The sequence below is a fragment of the Pollicipes pollicipes genome, unplaced genomic scaffold (genome assembly GCF_011947565.3).
Source record: "Pollicipes pollicipes isolate AB1234 unplaced genomic scaffold, Ppol_2.1 Scaffold_4219;HRSCAF=4965_pilon_pilon_pilon, whole genome shotgun sequence".
NCBI lineage: Eukaryota > Metazoa > Arthropoda > Thecostraca > Pollicipedomorpha > Pollicipedidae > Pollicipes > Pollicipes pollicipes.
Window position 1 is genome coordinate 1,406,167 of NW_023596448.1, and position 22,154 is coordinate 1,428,320.

Genomic DNA, 22,154 nt, shown 5'->3' on the forward strand with positions numbered 1-22,154 from the left:
GCGGGAACAGCGGTGTTGCTCGCTATTTTGTCCGTGGATGGGACGGCCTGTATCCGGTGGCAGTGGCCGTTCAAGGCCAGTTAATGTCAAAGGGCGGGGTGGACTCTGCCGAGCAATGTGGCACATGAAGAAACGTCATACATTATTCTGAAAACTGTATTCTTACGATCAGATATGCTCAAGTCACATAGCAGGTTCCGTTATTTTGGACACTGATCTCAGAAATTCATTCATGGAAAATGGCTTGGACAGGGTCTGGAACGTCATCATTTGGCGGCTTGGTGGCAAATTGAGTGGCAAAGTGGAAACAAATAACGTAATATGGCGTCTATGCTTGTTTTTATTTTGCTTTTTGCCAGAAGTATTCTTTTCTGGGAAACGTGTTGTCAGCAACGTAAGTCCATAGTGATGGATGTCAATGTGAATTAGTTATCACTCAACTTTGTTGCATGGTTCCAGAACGTCTCACGTCTACAGCCGTATCTCCGACAAGTGCATCCTATGGCCGGTGAAGGTGTCGAGTGCCTTCCCGCACATGCGTCTGCTCCTGGAGGCCATCGTGCACAAGCGTATGCAGGTCACCATCACTGGTCCGTCGGAGCACTGCGGTGTGGCGCACCCAGTTGTGCATCGCGGACATCAGCCGGGCGAGAGGCGAGAGAGCCTGGCGGACAACCGCACCCGGCACGCCCATTCCAGTAGTTACATTTGTCATGACTGGCTAGCCCCGCTTTGCTCGCCCTGGTGGCCGTTAGCCATTGCCCATTGGTGATGGGTGCCCCTGGTGGAATGTCACGTGATATTTGTTGGGGGGAAAATGTTAGTTTTCATTATCGTTGGATGCATAATGTGCCTTGCCAAAGATGTGTTTGCGTCTTTGCTACCCACGTTTTGTGGATTCACAAAAAAGGCTGAACAGGTGAAATCACTTATTGGTTGTGTGCTTTGCTGAAAGCGATTTGTGCATTGAATCTTGCGTTTTTGGCCAGTCATATGTCAGATGCGGAGTTAATATAAGAATGCACGCTTGACCCACCTTCTCACGATGAAATTATTATGAAAGCTGCGGGAGATTGCAATACCAAAGCCTTATCATTGTTCATTATGTCTCGTCACAGAACAGCACTGAAGTAGGCCACAGTGACATTGTTGACCAGTGTCATTTCACAATGTACCAAATCGGTTGACTGCTTTATGTCAAGCCTTTGAGAAAACAGTATAATTTATTAATGACTGGTAACAGCTGATTTAACACTGCCAAAGGACTATTGTGAGTCGGAACGCCATAGCACCGCAATGATCATATCAGGGCTAAGTAGTGATTGCATAAATAATTCTGTGCAAGAAAAGTATTCTTGATGGCTCAACCTTCCCATCTATATCATAGCAATAACCATGATTTGGTGATGAGTTCATAGCAATGTTACATATTCATTGTTAATTTTTGCATGTGACTGCACTTCCAGTTACAAATAACCCAGAAAGCGAATACTGCGTAGATCACAAGATATCAATGTTGCGACTACAGCACTACAGGCAAGGACAGGTCGACAGTTCAGTATTGACATTTGCAACAGTCCTCGGCAGGTTTCGGTCAGAGATTCACGACGCTACATGACGGTTTTCACAGCATATCGTGCTTCTGTATCGTGCAGATTATTAATAATCTGCCATAAAACCCGGCGATCACTACGTTGCGTATATCAAACAGTTGACCAAAGCCTTTCCTACGACCAGTGCCAAGACAAAAATGCACAAACAAGCCATTTACAGACCGGTCACCCGACACAGCACCCGTCACCAAAATGGCCGGCCGGCGTCAGCTTTAGCGCGTTTGGAAGCATTCTTTAGGTCTGGCTGCCAGATGCTGCCAGGTATTACTGTCGTCACAAAAGCATTCCATGCGCCATCAAACGATGACGTAATGGGGCGCACTTTTACAAACTTGGAAATTTCGCTACCTAGGGTGTGTTTGGCCGGGGGAAAATTTTCCGTGCGGATAATTTTCCGTCGGAAAATTCTCCATCGGAGGACCACACACATTTGCTGAATTGGCTATGGGAAGGATTTTCAACGCATCCATGCGTGAACGCTGTTTGCCAGGTTTTGTGACAGGTCGCAGCTAAAATTTGTTGGTTTAGAAAACATGTCAGGTTTTGCAAGTACTGAATTTTGTGCAATTGCTATTAAAGAATGTGTGTAGGTTTGTCGTGAGGAGGCGGCCCGGCCTCATGGTAGGCACTGTCACTTGCTGCTGTCCTTGCGCGCGGTACAAATCCGAAATGTATGTCCCCGACCGACATATCATATTGTCCGTCATTGACAGTGCCTTGTACTTGTCTACTTGTTAATATCCCTGCCATCATGAGTTCGTCACAAAAACGTACACAAGAATACAATACCTGTATGTAATGGCTGTCCTATATCCCATGACTGAGATGCATACGGGACTACCTGAACACCTCAATCACAACACAGCTATGCATACATGCCGCAAATACTCAAACAGAGGGCATCGCAATACACACTGGCGTAATGCATGGCAATTTCACAAAACCTCCTAGATGTATATCCCCGACCGACGTACCATATTGTCCATCAATGACAGCGCATTGTACTTGTCTATTTGTTTATACTGCCATCATGAGTCCATCATAAAAACGTACACAAGAATACAATATCTGTATTTAATGGCTGTCCTGAATCACATGACCGAGGTGCACACGGGACTACGTGGACACCTCAAGCACAACACATCCATGCATACATACACACCGCAGACTCCAAAAGAATGCATAGGAACACACATTGGCGTATACATGACAAGTTCACGAAACCTTAGACCTGTATTACCTGGTGATACCGATCGTTTACTTGTTAGCTAGAAACCTGCAAAAGCGTTCCAACTTTTCACGACGGTACCCGCCTCCTTTTTGACCTTGTTCTCTCATCAAGTTGACCACGTCTGTGGGGACGCGGGCGACGGTCGGCTGCGAGCTGTCAGCGTCGCTCGTCCTCCTCCTCCTCCTCCTCCTCTCGCTGGGATTGCCGCCCGGGAACAGACCGTCATCGTCACCTCCCAAGCAGGCGTCAGCAGGCGACTGTACCAAGGCCGGTGGTTGTATGGCTCCACTTTCTACGGGGCTCGTCACGATTCTGTGCCAGGGCTTTACGCTGAAGTCCGTCGCCAACACAGAGTCCATGTCTTCGAACCATTGCCAACGTACTGCGCCCGCGCCACTGCAGTTTTTACTGTCCTTAATTTCATTATACCGTTTGACCAGTGAGTACCACTTTTTGCGCAGCTCGGACCACGCGACGTTGTAACCATGCTGAGCGAAGATGTTTTTGAGGGCTTCTCACTTAATTTTCATGTTTTTTTGGTCTTAGTTGTTTGGTCTTCCTGTCCCAACGCAATGCTATAGTTTGATATCAGCAGGCGTGTTTATCATTCATCCCAAACACGTCGGCCATCGGCGCTTTTTGAGCAGCGCTTTGTACTGTATGTCAGACCTCTGGCGTTGTGGGAGGGGCCACCCACGCTGCAGGAGAGAACGTCCGCGCTGCTAGTGGGGCTGCCAGATCTGCCGGGGGGGGGGGGGGGGGGCTGGAGGAGCTGCTGGAGGGGCCACACGTAATGCAGGAGCAGTCTGTGATGTTGCTAGAGCAGCAGCTGGCGCTGCAGTCTAGTCATCTCCCTGAGCGCAGCAGCCCGTTGACTGCTCCAGAGAATCATATTGCATTCTGCACAAGGAGCTGGAATCGCTTTTGAACTAGGGTGGGGGTGAAAGGTTTCGTCGCAAAAAGGCCGTGCGGGAGTGGAAAAATGAATTAAAAAAATGGAACTTATGATCTCGTGACTGATGCTTCAGCGAACAAAGTCATCTATTTCAAGTTGGCATGGACGTAATATCAGAAACCTGACAACGCTGTTTTGTTTTTAAACATCTTAGGCCGTTTACATGAAACAAAATACATTAAAGCATCGTAATTTGATGACAGTGTAATGAGCATACAAAATTATTAACACCAATAATTTGATGCTGCACTTTGCACTTCCCATCGCCGCACTTTTAACACAAAACAAAGCAAAGGAATTCAAAAACAAAATAACAACAGAAAATTTAGCAAGCATGAAATACTAAAAAACCTTACACAAAAAACCAACACATCAGCCCATCACTAATTCAAGCATAATAGACACACCTCTGCCTTCTGTTAAGATGGGGTGACGGAAAACAAACATTTTGTCACTGTTTCTTACAAAATGCCAATGCTTATTTCCATGAAAGCAGCCTAACTATGTCTAACCTGAAGAGACCTTACTTCATCACATCCTGTCTAGCCTGTTTGTATCACAGCAGCAGTCGTGAGTTACCGATTCTTGTACAATTCCTATTGCCACTTGCCATGCACCTAAACAGCTCAGCCTAACTTAAAGTAGCCCATATGTTGAACATCATCTCAACTCACCTATCTGTTGACAGCAGCACTTGTGATAAAAAGCATGGTAAAGCTAAGTTCTGGCTGGTTTCAACTTGCATTTTTATTCAGTTCATTTGTGTATGCTTGTTGACGTCAGAAAAAAATTCATAACACACAAATCAAAACACTTTAAATCACCTTGAACAACTTCTTTTGATTGTCTTGGTTAACCTATGTCAAGGGCAATAATGGGCATGCTCCACAAAACAATCTCTCTTCTCGAAAAGTAACATAACTTTTATATGACCATGCCAGTATTGCTGCTTGCCTTTTCAGCCGCAGCAGAGGTATCTATTTAGGCTTGTTTATTCATATTAAATGCCAAAGTTTGAGATGCTGGCTTTACATTTTAAATGGGATGGTGTGACTATTTGTTACGTACTAATGTCTAACTCATATTATAATTGCTGTGCATCTTAGAGTATACCTGTGTAAAAAATAAAGTGAATTTATACAGCACAGTTATTTGCCAGTCAGCAAACCATGACAACTATAGAAAACATCTGGTTAAAACAGCCATGAGGGACCACTTCAAGAAACTTTAGGCAAATATTCAAGATTGTGGAACAAAATAAGCCCATTGCATGCCTTGTGGCATCATAATTTTTCTTATTACAAAACTCAGTGGACTAAGACAGAAAATAGCTAATTCTGGTTACCAATCATGTGCTGAAAGCAGATAAGGTAAGCAATTATTTGGTCCACAGGAGACTTACTGCCTTTTCAGTACTTTTTGCATGGTCTGCTGGCAGACAGAGTCATCCCACTCACCCCCAAGTATAAATATCAATCATGCCCACCAACCTACGAGATTAAAATGCGAAACAAGTAGGAGGTGTGCATGATAAACATCTTCAGAGGGCAGAATTTCGCCCTCAAACACTTCTGTACTAGATGCGTCAGGTCTATCCCAAAGCTCTGTATAGCAGCATTAGGATAGCCCTGTCAAGCAGCCTGGTGAGTTAGACACCCGAAAGGCTTAGATTTATCATTATTGAGCACCGCCGTGAACCAAGAAAACAATTAACCGAGGCTTTAGCGGGGCAAAAATGGCGGTAAGAATAAGTTCCGTGCTTCAAATTATCTCCTTCATTCCTTGTGAATTGTTCACTCTTGGGTGCACATAAAACATGTTTGGGCGGCTGGCGAATAAATCCAATTTATGTATGAAATACGTACAAGTTTGCAGTTGGAGCATATTGCAGATAAATTGCTCAAAATTTTAAGCGGCAGATGGTACCTCTAAAGGCAATCGGAAGGGCAGGAAGAATTAAGTGGTATCACACCCGTATGATATCAGGAAAAAAAGTAGTTAAATAAATATAAAGACTCAGACTTTTCTGGCAAAATGTTGTAATCAGCCGAGTTGAATTAAAATCTGTTGACATAACTGCTCAAATGGTGATGTTCATCTTGTAAATTTAATTTAGAAGACATTTCTTGAATTTTCACTCATGCATTTCTGGAGTGATGCAATTTAGTGGTCAAGCTTCCTCGGGAAAAAATACATGGAGTAAAATTCTCTACCAGACTTTGCTGGCGTTTGCCCCAGGCTCTGCTTTCGTGGTGTGGTGGTGAGACCAAAAAAGTAGGGGATGCGTGAAAACCTTGCATTTGGCACACAGCTGCCGATTATGATGCATTTTGTAAGCAAACCGAACTTAATGCGTGCAAGCGGCCGGGGTCGCTGGGATTCTTGGGCTTGGAGGTACCTGGCGCCCTTGCTCTGTGCATACATAGACATGATTCAGATGTAGGTAAGGCAGGAGCCATAGCCATAGGTGTCCAGGTGCTGTGGAGCCTCGTTTATGCTTGGTGGTTTCAAGTGAGCTTGGTTTGGGATGACATCTGAAAACTTCAGAAAGGGAAATAAGGGTTTGGCATGTGCGATTAGACAATGTCAGCCAGGAGTGAAGAATTCACATAAAATTAGGGGAAAAGGAGTGAAAATTCCTCCTCATGGGGTGTTGCTTTACACCCAAAGTCGGTAATTCTAGGACACTGATTCTGCAGGAACCACGCTGGAAGTAGTCCCGCACACGGAATACCCTAGAGCATGCAGAAACATAGATGAATGAATCTGTGTACACCAATGGTGACATGACAATGACACTAACCAGCATTAACATGAACAGCATACCCTGCATGGGAACTACTTTTCTGTGACAGATTTTCCATTGGATGCCGGTTTGGCAAGATCAAGCTATGCTGGGGCATTCTGCTCCAGGACTGGGTTGTGCATGTGTGCACAAAGCCTACACATTGAGGACACCATGGTGACTTGCTGGTGTTATGCTACTGGTTGGGTGATTCACAAGTGGCTAGTGTAAAACAAAGGGCCTGTTCGCCACAAGACAACTAGTGTTTTAACTTGAATGTCACTGCTAATGCATGTCCATTTTCTACGTGCAGTTAAAACTTGTGAGCAATTGATAAATTTGCCTAGTCATTGTGTTATCATAAACTTTATACTTAAGATCCCACATTAAAATCATACTCTTACTTGTTTACCTGATAGGAAATGAGAACATCTACAGATTCCATCTAGGCATGAGAGAGAAGCTGGTTGCTGATACCTTCGAGCACAGGGCTAATCTGTCTTCATAACATCTTTGAAACTCTATAATATTCCAAGACTTTCAAGCAAACTTGAACCTTAAGTATTTATCAAGAAAACAAATCTTGCTGCATTCCATATGCTGAGGGAGACAACCAATTTTCACGATGGTGTAACACATCCCAAGGCGCCTCACCACCCCAATGGAGCATTGGGGTGGTGAGGCTCCTAAACTTCCCACATAAACTCAACACTAAAAGCAGCAAGGGTAAAACAATCCTTGGGAACTCTATCTTCCAAATAATGCTTTCAGCCTCTCCTATCATGCTTTAAAAAGTTTTGCTGCGAACAGAAAGTTGATCTGTGGGATGTGGCAGCTTATATCAACTCTGCACAACGGTGAATAGGAGGCTAACTGAATATAACTATTACATTTCTATGGGGAACATCTTTTAACAACTTGTTAAAGGCAGTTTGGAGGCTAAGATCATAGCAAATGAAATGATGAAATCATGAGCATTCTGAAACATTGCAAACATTTGCGGTGCTTAGATTTTGCATGCGTGCAGATGGAATATACATTCAATTTGGCATTTATGACATCTTGAGCTTATTTTCCAACATCTTTTCTGCCGCAAATGGCTCAGTCCTTTTGTTAACAGCCATGTTTCTCTCACCACACTCAAAATACAAAAAAACCTTCAATTCAAACGTTGTGTTCTGGGCGCATACTGTCAAATTAACTGAGCAGTGTAGATCTTGTTTTCAGTTAAAAAATACCAGCTCTGATATCAGGTCTAAACATTTTCTCACGCTATGGCTTGTGTACCCACATTCCATACCAAAATTGTTGTGTGTAACATTGGTTTTCTCACACATTCACACACACCACATCTGCTGCCGGAACGGCAAGCTATTTTTTCCAGCAACAATTCGCAAATGCTGGGAAGAGCACTTGTCTCACAAAAGAGAATTCCTAACCCATGACAGGTAATACGGCAATTACAACGAACTGAAAACTTACCAATAGTTGTAAGCAAGCTTTCCCCATCATATCTGATGCGTATCTCGATATCTCCAAATGTGAAACATTCCCTTTAATGGATGCAAGTCCGATCACCGACAAAAAACACGCACACAGAGACGTTTGAGCGAGATGTTTTGAAGATGTGTGCCGCTCCGCCTAGGAGCTCCTCCGCGCCGGTGCCGCTGCTCCGCCCAGGAACCTCGTCGCGCCGGTGTCGCTGTCACCCCAGCTGGCATCAGGAGCGCCATTCCACGTGACAGCTGAACCAGGGAAGCAGGCGCAGGATCCGCCCGAGGCGAGGCGAGAAGAGAGAGGGTAAGCCCTGTAACGCCGCCTGGCGACGCGACGCCCGAATTTTGGTCCCGGAGTACGATGGGGGTTGAGTCCTGGAAGTGGGGCAGGCTGGCCCGACAGCAGATTGGACGGAGGGAGCATTTCGGTTGAACGATTGGATCAGGCAAGAAACAAGGGCGGGCTGACCCAGTTGTCAGAAATCGCGAAGAGAAAAAAAGTTTTATAGGAGTCTCTGAAGCAGTTTCGGAGCCAAAAAGTCCCGAGGAGGCGCCTGGGAAGACTCCCCAGGGGTCTCGGGCGGAAGTCTCCGCGGAGAACAGAAGAGCGTGTAGTGCAGAGGAGCTGACAGCCGTGCATCGAGAACTGGACGGCCCCGACGCTGATCATTTGGCGACGACATCTGGCTCCACGGACAACGGGACATCGGTGACGACACGCACGATGTGAGTGACCGGGCTGCTCTCCCCGTCCTAACCGGACCATGGACGGATTGCACCCCAAAGGTGTCCCCCCACCCCTCCCCAACGAGCGGGCGCCGGCCAGCCAAGGAAGGTGAAATGTTTGACGATAAATTGCTGAATGATCGTTGGCCGCAGACGAACCCGACCATTCCCAAGGCCGGTGATGGCAAGAGCCGAACATTAACTCATATTGTCGTGATTCGCGTAGGACTTGATGTTGGTCAGCACCTAGGAGCCAGACGACTGCAAGCTTGCCCTTAAACAGATGGATATTCATGGGTAGCGCGATCTAAAGGCGCGGTATCGCTGTTTTTGGACTAGGAGACGGTCGTCTCGTTTCGTTGTCTCTAACTTGACTTCAAGCTCTTACATATGTGTTTTCATATTGCATGTGCGCACTGCATAACATAAGCTCATTAAGTGAGCGCGTAATGGTTTCTAACAACGCTTTCAGGTGGAATCCTGGTTCTTGCTGGTGCCTTTGACTTTATGCTGCTTCTTGGTTGTTCCTAGATCCTCATTGTGTTTCCAGACTGGCTCTGGGTTTTTGCGGGTTCTCTGGCCAAATTATTGGCTTAATATTTGCGCTTATTGGATCTAGCGCCACAATGTAAGCTGGCTGTTGCTTTTTGCTGAGCCCTCTGCATACTTCGGACCGTGTCTTGAATTATCGTTGGATCTGTTGAATCGCAACCAACAGCAGCGTGATTAGCGAGTAGACAGCAATACGACCGGAGGGTTGGCGGGCAGACTGGTCGGCAGCTCGGTCGATGGCCGCTCTTGCTGGCGCCGATGCCAAGATGACACCACTTCAGGATCGAAGAGCAGCTTCTGCAGGTCGTCGGCGGTGGGCAGCGACAGGGGCGGGGTCGCGTCCTTGGGCCAGGAGCTCTGACCGCGTAGGGTGGGCCGACCGGTCACGTCGTCCGGCGCCGTGACCAGCGCCACGAACGTGAAGCCGGGCGTTCACATCGTCCGGCGCTATGACCAGCGTTAGGAACGTAAAGCCGGGTGGGCAACCGTCTGTGACGCACGGACACCCGTAGCTCAGCCCGTAGATGTGGACAGGCGTGGCGGCTCCGGGATTGTAAAGCCGTCGACGAATGGGATGACGCCCATCTGCGGGCGTAAAGCCAGGCAGGTCCGGATCATGTGGATCGTGGATGATCAGTGGTGGCCTCCAATTCATCTAACAACTCTATTCACCCGAACAATCATAATGTATCGAACTATATGGAAAAAAAATCGAACTATCGTTGTGATCTATTCACTCGAACTGTTTAGATGGTTTCAGGACGGCGCTTGTCTGCCTCCTCGTATGGTCACCCGTTTGGCCAACTTGTCTGATCATGCATGCCTGCGCTTTTCTGTCTCCTCGTATGGTCACCCGTTTGGCCAACTTGTCTGATCATGCTTGCCTGCGCTTGTTAGGTTAGCTTAGCTTTAGCTTGTTGGTTAGGTTAGGTTAGGTTAGGTTAGGTTAGGTTAGGTTAGGTTAGGTTAGGTTAGGTTAGGTTAGGTTAGGTTAGGTTAGGTTCGGTTCGGTTCGGTTCGGTTCGGTTCGGTTAGGTTAGGTTAGGTTAGGTTAGGTTAGGTTAGGTTAGGTTAGGTTAGGTTAGGTTAGGTTAGGTTAGGTTAGGTTAGGTTAGGTTAGGTTAGGTTAGGTTAGGTTAGGTTAGGTTAGGTTAGGTTAGGTTAGGTTAGGTTAGGTTAGGTTAGGTTAGGTTAGGTTAGGTTAGGTTAGGATAAACTAATGTGACGATTGTATCCCTTTCAGAAACTAATGTGACATTTGTATCCTCGAAAATAAACGAATGTGACATTTTTATCCCGATTTGCCTTTGCGGTATTGGCTGCTGTGACCTTACTAGGGGGGCTATCAAAAATCAGAGGAGTGCGTTTTGATCAGAATTAACGGCTCTATCTTTTTTGTCTTTTTATTTTTTTCGAAAATCCAAAAATTGTAGAAGTTATTAGATGGCAAAGTTGGCCGATTTTCGTGTTCAAGAAACTTCAACGCCCGATTCCTATCCAAGTTCCAATAAACTAATGCGACAATTATATCCTCGTTTGCACAAATTGTACCGAGTGGGGTACAAAAAATTTTCGGTAGGGAATTTGTGATGCAAGTGTATTAGTAAAAGATGCGCATTGTAAAGGCAAATCGAATTGGTGCAAAAAAATTTGATGTAACCCAAAAATTTAACGATATACATGGTTTTGAAAAAAAGCACAAATTGTACAATTTGGTCCCGATCCGGAAATAAGGCCGTAACCTAGGATTTTTTTTGCTTGCTTATACATCGTAGCGCAGGGCTTCTTTTGGTTTTGGATTTGTTCCAAAATTATATTTAGTTTTCTTTTTATAGGCAAAAAACTTTTTCATTGTCTAAATTTTTTTTTTTTTTTTGAACGGCCCTACATCAAACTTGTTTGTATCATGCCCAGACTACGTTTCCACATTGGATGTGATATTCTTGCTTCTGTCTATGGGCTTTTTTCGTCTCTCTTTAAATATTGTACACTTCCAAAAGTGGTTATATATTCATATGTATAGGGTTTCATGTCTTTTATCTTTACTGGACACCTTATCATGCTAGTCATGTGCATGAATATGGTATTGGCAGAAAGCTTGTGACGCTGGCTATCTACTGAGAAGAAAAATTTTACCAAAATATGACATATAAAATTTGGTAAATTTTTCCCATGTTAAATCACGTAGTAAAGTGTAAATTTCAAACTTCTGTGGTGATGTCATGTTTCGAAATTTTTTTTGAAATTTTGATAAACGCTTTATATGGGTTCTGTAAGCACACCACAGAAAGTTGGTTGATGTAGGTTTGACGATGGTTGTTCCAGACGCCATCAAACACATCTATTTATTACCGTCATCTTGACCGGAATTTTTCTAAGTGCCACGCGTAACGCTATGGGGAAAACTACCTCGATACAATCGTTGATGCTGTCTTCGAAAACTAAGATATCTTAACGCTGAGAACGGTATGTTGTTGGCAAAGAACTAGCGCATCTTTTATGTTCTCAAAAATTTTCCCAGATTTGGTGCAAAATATGTCAAAAATATATTTTTTGAGTTTAAGTCTATATCATCGAGGTTGAGTTTTATCTGAGCAAAACCAGCCTACATCGTATCAATTGGAGTTCAATTGTGTGCAGTAAAACATACCTGAATGTTTTTGAATTTTGACATACATATGCGAAAAATTGTTCCAAAAATTTGTATATATATTTTTTTATTTTTTCACTGAAATATTTTAATTTCTTCTGCCATGATAGAAAATTGAACAGGCTATTACATGGTACTAAGAATTAGTCTATGGGTTGATTGGTTTTTAAGTTAGAGCATGTCAAACTCTTGACGTGCACCACCAAAAACCGCCTGTTTTCATCGGATTTTTTCTAAGTGCCACGCGTAACGCTATGGGGAAAACTACCTAGTTACAATCATTGATGCTGTCTTTGAAAACCAAGATATCTTAACGCTGAGAACGGTATCTTGTAGACAATGAACTAGCGCATCTTTTATGTTCTCAAAAAATTTTCCAGATTTGGTGCAAAATATGTCAAAAATGTGTTTTTTGAGTTTAAGTCTATATCATTGGAGGTAGGTTATATCTGAGCAAACTCTGTCTACATCATGACAATTTCAGTTCTATTGTGTGCAGAAAAACATCCTTGAATTGTTTTTACTTTTGGTATACATATGTCAAAATTTGACCCCAAAATTTTTATAAAAATTTTTACATAAAATTTCATTTTCAGGTTTTGACTTCTTGTCACCTGTTAGAGTAAGGAACAGGCTATTACATGGTACCAAGGATTAGTCCATGGCTTGATCGGTTTTGAAGTTAGAGCATGTCAAACTCTTGACATGCACCAGGAAAAACCACCTGTTTTCACCGGATTTTTTCTAAGTGCCACGCGTAACGCTATGGGGAAAACTACCTAGACACAATCGTTGATGCTGTCTTTGAAAACCAAGATATCTTAACGCTGTAAACTGCAGTCTTGTAGACAATGAACTAGCGCATTTTTTATGTTCCCAAAAAATTTTCCAGATTTGGTGCAAAATATGTCAAAAATATATTTTTTGAGTTTAAGTCTATATCATTGGACGTACATTTCATCTATGCAAAATCTGTCTACATCATGACAATTTCACTTCTATTGTGTGCAGAGAAACATGGCTGAGTTGCTTTTAATTTTTGTATACATATGTCAAATATTGACCCAAAAATTTTCATATAATTTTTTTTAAAAATTTCATTTTATTGTTTTGATTTCTTCTGATCTGATAGAGCAAGAAACGGGCTATTACATGGTGCCAAAGACTTGCCTATGGCTTTGTTGGTTTTGAAGTTAGAGCATGTCAAACACCACCTGTTTTGCGCCGTCGTCGTCCAACGCGTAACGCTATGGGGAAAACTACCCCTATAAAAAACTACCTCCATATAATCGTTGATGGTGTCTTTGAAAATCAAGATATCTTAATACCGAAAACATCATCTTGCAGACAATGAATTAGCGCATCTTTAACGCCCGCAAACTTTTATGTTCGCAAAGTTTTTTCATCGCTATTTAGGGTAACATGTCAAACAATTCAGAATCAGGCTGAATAGGGAGTTTAACACTGGGGATGAATGGGGTAAAACGGTCTTTACTTAATGAGCTGTATCTCCATGATCACGTAACCAAAAGATGTTCTGAAAACGGCGCTAGAAAGGGAATGACTGATTCTAGCCTCTGTCAAAGTATTAGCTTCCTGAACACTAAATAAAGTTGTCAAAACAGATAAGGAATCTTGCCTATATTTTTGCTGCATTTTACGAATAGTTTAAACGTGTTTTCTCAGAAAACTAAGCGTCGGACGAAAAATAGTCAAGAGACCATTCTGATTTAGAATCACAAGTTGCATCTAGTAGATTGATCAAATTTTTGAAATTCATGAAATCCAAAAAAAATAGTCGACATGTTTTTTTAAAGTTTTTATTGTTTTTAAATAAAATTTATCAAGTTACATCAAATCTCATTGCAGATTCGAACTCAGCGTGTTATGATGCACTAGAAACAATGTTTTAAAAATTTCGGCGCTTTCTAAAAAAATTTCAAATTTTTGGCAATTTTTCGAGTTTTTTCAAAATAACTCAAAAACTTTTTATTTTATCATGTTAAAAGATACATCACCAGATGCGCCATAACATTCCGCGTAAAATGACGTGCGTTACAACAAAATCCAATAATTTTGAAAATCGGCCAATTTTTGTCTATATCAAATTGCAACACGTATATCTCTCTAACCAACTGAGATAAAATTTTGATTTTGATTGCAATCGACGCAGAATTAAATTTGAAAGTTTTTGACGTCATATGTCCTATACCTGGTAATGGAAAATTTTTGAACTACAACTAACTTTTTTCAAAAAATGTCAAAATTTTTCAAAATTTTTTTTTGGGTGGGAAATGAAAGCTGTTGGTCCCCTTAGTGCGTGCACCAAGAGGGAGGTTTTTCTGTTACGATTTAGTAGGTTTTATTAGCTGTAGAAGACCCCCTTAAACGAGGATAAAATTGTCACATTAGTTTATTCGGGAACCATGAAAATCCAAATATTTGCCAAAGTTACTGACCGATATTCGATTTGCTTTTTGCAACGTGTTTCTGAGCACAAGAGCTATCTTTTTGGTGTTGAATGTTTTCGCATCAGATGTATGGAAAGTTGAGAAATTTGGAAAAACTTTTTCCCATAGCGTTACATGCATTTTGGTTTTTTGAGTTTATCTCGGCCAAATGATGACCGATTTCAAAATTTCAAAAAAGGAAAGATGCGTCTTGACGTGGGACATCGTTCTTTTTTTGAATCAAGTAAATCTGTTGAGTAGTATTTTCTATACACTAACATAACCTAACGTCTCGGAAGGTGTTCAAAACATCAGCTCATATGCGGTCAACGGGGAAATGGGGTCGTATAGGCTTGCCGATTTCGGCATTAAAAAAAAACTTTTTTTCTACCTAAGTTACGAAGGTTACGAATTGACATAAGACCTAACCTAGGACGTTCTTAAACGTGTCAAAAAATCAAAACTCTAGCATATATGGAAAGTTGAAAAAAACTTAAAAAACGATTTTTCCAAAAATGCCTTTGCGCGAACAGGTCCCCCCGAAAAAGTTTTTGAGTTAGGGGTCTGAGTCTAGGGTACATGGTAGAGAATGACCGGGGCTACATTTTACTAATTGGGTTCATGACCCTAGGTCAACCGGAAGTGACCTAAAAAGACCATGTAAGAGAGGGATATAATTGTCACAATTGCCCTCGGCGAGGAGGATACAATCCGCACAAAAAGGGATACAATTGTCACATTCGTTTAAGTCTGCCTGTTTCATAAACTTACCTACACGCGATATTGGCGTTGGACAGCGCGAAGAAAGTCTGCCTGCCGCCGCGTCTTGTGGCGTTCCCTTCGCATGAACTCATCGAGATACCTGGGATGAAGTCCAGGCTTGCGACATGTCGGAAATGTGTGACTTGCGAAGGAAGCGCTTTACTCCGCCGAAGTAGTCCTCCACGCGGTTGGTGTGTTGCGCCGTCCTCCGCTACAAATGTTTGGGAATGATTCACTGTGCGGTGGACATAGCCAAGCCTTTCTAGCGAGCCGTAGCTACGGTGCTCATCACTGTTTACTGTGCTACCTTGCTCTACATGTTTTTTTTTTAATTTTCGGTACCACGTCTGCCATTCGCCTGATTTGAATGAAACTCCAGAACTCCGACTTTATTTTCTGGGTCGTAAATGGGCATGATCCAACATGTTTTCCACAGACCCGTCGGCCACTATTGTATTTTCGCCTTGATGGGGGCTGCCTCGTCGACAATTATGGCTTTTTCCCGCCGTCCTCCCAACTTTGACACGTTTGGGCCGCGCATTAGATCCTTTGACATGACGTCGCAGTGGAAACTGAAGCCAGTCCACTACAACCTTTTTACTGGGAGTGGTGTCGACCAACTTCGTCATGGCACTTTTCATTTTACTTCGACCACAACGTACGCGTAGGTCATTTCTAGTACGACCAACGGTCTGAGGTGCTAACCAGCGAAAAACCCGCCTTCTAAACACGCTTGATTTTTTCGGCACCTGGTACAGCGCCAAGCCTTGCAAAACACCCATGTGTTTGCCATACGCTCCTTCCACCATACGCTTCTTGCACAGCAAATTTTTCCTACTTTCCTTATGAGACCGTTTTCGCCGAGGAGTTTAAAAGGTCACTGGGCCTTCGGTCTTGAAATCCAGTTTTAATAAGTCCCTACTAAACGATCCCACTTCGCGCAACTCCCACCCTCAGCTCTCGTCAATATCGCTCGAACCTGCTTGGATACGGAATAAATATAGTTCTATTGCATTATTATTGTTACCCTTGGCACCCGTATATTTTTATGGTTCTTGATAAGCAGTTATGTTGTCACCACGCGCCAATAGCGTGACAATCACGCTGAGGGCCGAGGTTTGCCGCGTGTATGCGGCGCTCGGGAGCTTGCCGTCGTAATTGTAGAGAAATCGAAGGTAAGAGCATGAATCTACCTGTTTTGTGATTATTTACGATATGTTCTGCCTTAAACACGACGAATGATGTACAATGTTCTTTTCTAACATTAGGGACCAATGTATACCTACACTCTTACCGTGGACACAATAACTTTCACGTTACCGGCAGATTCTATTTTGCGAAATGTGAAGAAGACGTGCGTGTGCTTTAACACGTTATTAAGGCCGCTTTGTGGTTTTGAGCTGTAGCGCCGCCTTTCACCCTCTATTGTGGCCATGTCAGGGGGTTGCATGAAAGCTCCAATAGCGTATATCTTTTGGCGTTAGGATACGCAGCATGTCATATGCAACATTGTCATGCACGCGTGAAGGGATCTGAATTCCAACTTACTCTGCGAAACTAGTGTGGAGCTAACTTTGCCCATGACAAACATTTGAGGACAAGCATTCGTCGTCGTCAATACGTCGACGCGTCGAGAAGTACATGTTTTAAGTAGTAAAATTATGTTATCAGAAGATTCTTTTACCCTTGAAAGCTTGACAATAGTGACGAGCGAGTTTTTTTCCATCGCGTCTGATGGTTATCCCAATGTCTTCATAAGGGGAGCAGTTTACTTGTTCCAATGTTTAATGTGTTAAAGACTTAAGCATGTTTTGTGAAGACACCTGAGAAGAACTTAACCCTTTCAGAAATCTCCCCATTCCTCCATTGCTACGTGGTTATTACGATCGCTGGAAACACCGTTTGCGCATTATTCTTCATCCGCAACGAATTTTCTAAACGGCTGCATGGTTACGCGGGTTGTTGAGCTCATGACGTCATCATCAGCTGTCATACCTAAGGGATTTCGACATGTGCGCTGTGTAGGCTATTGGCCGCATTCACGATCACCACCGGGCCGTTCCGGTTTGGTTCTTGGGTGTCGGGGCTAGTTGAGGTGAAAGTGCGGGCCATCTGACTGTCGGAATACTGGTTTTTAATTTACAACACGGCTGAGGGGAGTGAAATTCCTTGACTGACTTCGCGTGGTGCCGTTGCACAGCGTGTCTCGCGCGGATTTTCTGTCACTTTGCATTGAAAAGGTATGATTGGTGCCTTATATCTCAGTGTTTACAATACCTTCCAGCTTACTGGGTAAGTACATTCCTAGCGACTTGCTTCGGTTTAAATGTCTGATAGGTCCTTGGGCAGGTGCGCCAGCCTGGAGATGAGTTCAGCTGGTTCTTCTAATGTCATTTGTACCATTTCGCAGTATGGAATCCCTGCACATCACTTCACTGTTATGTTACAGCAGCCATTAACTTGATGATCCCCAGTCTGCAGACTATTTGCCAGACATCCAAAAGCTGTCACTACACTTTCCCAGACATCTATGGTTTATCAGTATATCAAACATCGTGCTTGTGTGCACCAGACTCAGCCCAGGCTATGGGTGTGACCAGGGCAGCAAGCATGCTCTAAAGCCTGTGTCATCATCATCAGCCCAGGTCAAATTGAATCAAATTTTCATGTGATCTGTGTATGAAAAATATTTTTTCAGATTGTTTGCTTAAGCTTAAATTTGCACAATCATGTTAATTTGAAACAGTGGCTGGTCATGGGCCAATTTGTAGTACCAGCATGTAAAGCCCTAGAGCCTTCATTTTCAGCATTAATGCTTTTAAACTGTTGATACATTGTTGCTACATTACCAGACATATTGGCATAGCAGCATTTTGGTGTGGGTGTACATTGCTACCAAACATTAGAAAAAATTGTACATCATTTGTTGTGTTTGAGGCGGAATGTATTGTAAATAATTTTAAAACAGGTAGATTTATGCTCCTACCTTCAAATTTTAATATTTACAATGGTGAGCGCCGCACGCACAGCACCGCCTAGACTCCCCAGCGCCGTTTTTGCATTGCCGTTGCGTAATTACAATATTTCTGATTATCAAGAACCATAAAAAATGTATGGGACCAAGGTAACAATAATAATGCAATGAAAAACGTTTCTTATCACGTCTAGGTATGTTTATGAAACGGACAGGGCAGAATAGTCCAGAACATAGCCTAAACTAAACTAGCCTAGCCTAGCCTAGCCTAGCCTAGCCTAGCCTAACCTAACCCAGCATAACCTAACCTAACCTAGCCTGGCCTAACAACCTAACCTAACCTAACCTAACCTAACCCAACCTTATCCCCTTCAACCCAGTGTCCCATTGGCATCCATGCTCCATGCCATATATATGCACCGTATTAAGAAGTTTTGTTTAGCCACCATATTCTCATTTTGCTTTTCATTCCCACGCAAAAACGTCATATCTCCCCACCATGTTGGCCAATCTACAAACAATACGGAAGACTGCTTGGATACGCAAGAAACACGTTTTATTGATTTCTTGTTACCTTGGCCTCGTACATTTTTATAGTTCTTGATGTGCGGTAATGTTGTGATCACGCAGCGACGTTGCGATCACGCGTAGAAATGGCGCCGGGGTCGCGGTTGCTGCGTGTTTGCGTTCGGATGTTCGCTATCGTAGTAAGGTAAGTTTCAAGGTAAGAGCTTAGCTGACCTGTTTTATGATTAATTACGCTATGTTCTGCCTTAAAAACAACGATTGATGTACAATGCTCTTTCTTAACATGAGGTATGAATGTATACCCTGACCTGCATTTTTGCAGTGTGAAATGAAGCTCTTGTATTTCTGTAGCTCCAAATGATGCCCAGGCTGCATATCCCTACATCCATGCCATCTATCTGCCACACCTGGCCTGTTTATCAGCACAGCCATCTATGTGGTGGCAATGTGAAAAATAATCACTTTCTGTAACTTTGTTTCCAGATGATTATTACTGCTGATGATAGCTTCTCACTTTCTTGTGCCATGCTAATACAAAATCAACATATTGAAAATGTGTGTGCCCTCTACACAGCATCCTTGCAGCATGCATCATGCCCATGCCTTGTTTTCATATGTAGCTATATGGCTTTTCCTTCTGGCTGTTTAGTTTCATAGTTTTGAGCCTTTTATTCTGTCAGCAAAGTGGCCACCATCACAGGCAATCTGATGAAACAAATTGTGTCTTTTCTCCTCTCTATCTAGGTGGGCTTACTTATTTTTCCTGACATGGTCCCACATACTAGAAGAACGCTCTCTTGAAGGACTGTGGGAGAGGACTGAATTGCCCCTTAAGCTGTTTCAGACTGCAATGATGATAGAGGTAAGTGATGTTATCAACCAAATTATTGGAGAAGAGGAACAGTAGTAAGATAGCTTCTTTGCTGTTTGGTCAAGAGGATGTTTATAACAATATGCTTTGCCTATTGTTACCAATATAACAGTTGCCTCTTTATCTTATAACCAATTAGTTACTACCTGTTGTAAGTTATGGACAGCATTTTATGTAGACTATGGCAGTCAGAACATGCCCAAGGCTCACACCACATGTAGTGGTCAGGTTCCTCTCTAGGACCTTAAAATGCATAGCTGGGCACCTTTCCATTGAGCCCCTCCACCAGCCTGCCACAGTCACCGCGGCTGCGTTGGTGCAGCAGCGGCGGCACCGCCGCGCGCGCGCAAGGCCACGGCCCGTTGACTGAGGGCGGCACCACCGCCGACAGGTGTGCCACTGCCTGGTGGGCCTGGTCCGCTCCAGCCCCGTGACCACGGCCATGCAGATCGTCTCGCGCGTGTTCATCGTCTGGCTGATGCTGGACCAGGTGCCGGACACGCGCACCGGGCCAGGTCAGTCGGGCCGCGCCGGTCGCCAGCCGGTGCCGCCGCCGGGCCGCTCTCCGCGCCCGGCCGGCCGGCCGAGCGTCACGTGTCCACTTCGATCCGGCTCTCGTCGGGCTCATTGTCGTGATAAAGGGCCCTGTTAGATCTTTCTTTAGGTCTTTTGGCACAAGGCGCTCGTGGTGTGTGAGATCGACTTGAATTCCCGGGTTCGCTGGGTAATAATGGGTCCCCCTCGGTGCCGAAAACAGCGTCAGCGTTACGCTCAGTAAACAACATACCTTGCCCGCCCACCTTTTGCGCCTGTCGTGCGGCGCAAGACTCGCCACATCATTTGACGCTCGTGTCTCCGACCGCTGCTGAGCGGCGACGTCATCTGCGATATCCCGTGCACGCCAGGTATCCTGTTCTGCCTGGCCGCCTGGCCCCTGGCCGAAATGGTTCGCTACCTGTACTACCTGGCCAACGCTGTCGGCTGGGTGCCGTACGTGCTGACGTGGGCGAGGTAAGCGTGCCGGCGCTGTTCAGGCCGCGCACCGGTCAAGGCACCGAAGTCTGCGTGCGACCCACGGCCAGTTGTGTTCCGTAGAAGACGAAGGTGGGGGTACCGAGTGCCGACCATCGGGGCATGCCATGAATTCGTATGGTACTGCGCAATTCTCGACATTCCCATCACAGATGCAGATCCGGTACTGATTTTGCTCTCCACCGATGCCACTATGCGTAAATCTTGCGTCCCTTGTAGTGTGTATCACCATCAGCACATGTGATCGCTTCTGGCGGGGCTCCAGCCCACGGTGAGCAGCGCCGCCACCCGACGGCCGAGCGCTCCGTCCGCACCGCGGCCGGGGCGTGGCGGCAGCCGTGCCGTCGGCAGCGGGCCTGATGGCGACCGGCACTCGTGGCGGCAGGTACAGCTTCTTCCTGGTGCTGTACCCGGTCGGCGTCCTGGGCGAGACCCTGAGCTGTTACTACGCGCTGCCCTACTGCCGGGAGAAGCGGCCACTGGACGTGACGCTGCCCAACGTGGTGAACTTCACCTTCAACACGTACTATGTGCTAATCGGCATAATGCTGCTTTATGTTCCAGGTGGGTGTAATGAGCTATGAGCCGGTCGGCAAAAATTGGTCGAACATTGTTTAAAATGCGATTTAAAGATAGTAACAGGTTCTTAAATGAAAACAAAATGCAACCATTATTTGCGTATCGCCTAGAACATGTGCCGCACTATACCACATCAGCAGGCGAGCTCTCGTACGTCGTTTCATGGTTTCCATCCATTGCCTTCGTCTTGTGCACACCACGATTGATGAGCAGTCCGTGGTTTCACGTCCTGCACTCCAAAGTTAGCGGGAACACGGACCCTGATGGACGCATGGAGGGCATGCGAGCGTGCCACCATGCCATGCCCCCCCCCCCCCCGTGGTGCTGCGGCGCGGGCAGGCCGCGCGCTGAGCCTCGCCGACTCTGCTCTCCCTCGCCAGGCCTGCCCGTCATGTACCGCTACATGCTCAGCCAGCGGCGCAAGGTGCTCGGCGCCGCCGCCAAGGCCAAGAGCGAGTAGAGGGCGTGGCCGGCGCCGGCCGGGCTCGGAGAGGCGCCGCCTTCAGCCAGCGGACGCGGAGCTTACTGACGCGTGGTTGTGGGCCGTGCCGCGTGGTGTCTGGTGCTGTAGCGGAATGGTAGGCGGCACGGGGGTGTTCGGGCGGTACGCTGTTGTTTGCGGGAGGCGCTAGCGAAATATACATATCATCGATGGTTGGTAGATAGTTGACGCGTGTCCTTCGGTGGCGTTGGGAAACGTGACGCAGACCATTATCAGACCCCGTCGGAGTTTATAATGCAGAGAAGCTCAACTGAACAAAACCGCACGCGCCACTACGGCACTGCAGGCCCGCTGCGCGTCCGTGGGTTTCGCGAAGCTCCTTGCTAGTTTAAAACAATTCAGAATTCTAGTTTCCGTGCAGGGCATCTGTGGCCTGACCACAATTCATCACTCAAATGGTGTTCAGCACGTCACGCTGCTGCCAATAGTAGCTGCTCATCGGACGTAA

General features: G+C 45.0%; 1 protein-coding gene across 2 annotated transcripts; it reads left to right on the plus strand.

Annotated features, from left to right (window-relative positions):
- Nucleotides 1-16,339: 16,339 nt before the first annotated feature.
- On the plus strand, nucleotides 16,340-21,879 carry LOC119096086 (very-long-chain (3R)-3-hydroxyacyl-CoA dehydratase 2). 2 transcript variants are annotated; one of them, XM_037218940.1, is made up of 6 exons: nucleotides 16,340-16,395; nucleotides 19,467-19,584; nucleotides 19,985-20,108; nucleotides 20,499-20,604; nucleotides 21,011-21,189; nucleotides 21,585-21,879. In XM_037218940.1, the coding sequence occupies exons 2-6, from the start codon at nucleotides 19,573-19,575 to the stop codon at nucleotides 21,662-21,664; spliced, it is 501 nt and encodes a 166-aa protein (XP_037074835.1). In that variant the 5' UTR covers nucleotides 16,340-16,395; nucleotides 19,467-19,572; the 3' UTR covers nucleotides 21,665-21,879. The 2 variants fall into 2 exon arrangements, with proteins under 2 accessions (XP_037074835.1, XP_037074834.1); XM_037218939.1 differs by lacking the exon at nucleotides 16,340-16,395 and adding an exon at nucleotides 17,267-17,512.
- Nucleotides 21,880-22,154: the final 275 nt, after the last annotated feature.

Bases quoted from the DNA above. Each gene is read 5' to 3' on its own strand.
- LOC119096086 (XM_037218939.1), top strand. From the start codon at position 17,463: ATGATTGGTGCCTTATATCTCAGTGTTTACAATACCTTCCAGCTTACT. The intron at 19,585-19,984 runs GTAAGTGATGTT...CACCGCCGACAG, and splicing joins AGACTGCAATGATGATAGAG to GTGTGCCACTGCCTGGTGGG. The intron at 20,605-21,010 runs GTAAGCGTGCCG...TCGTGGCGGCAG, and splicing joins TACGTGCTGACGTGGGCGAG to GTACAGCTTCTTCCTGGTGC.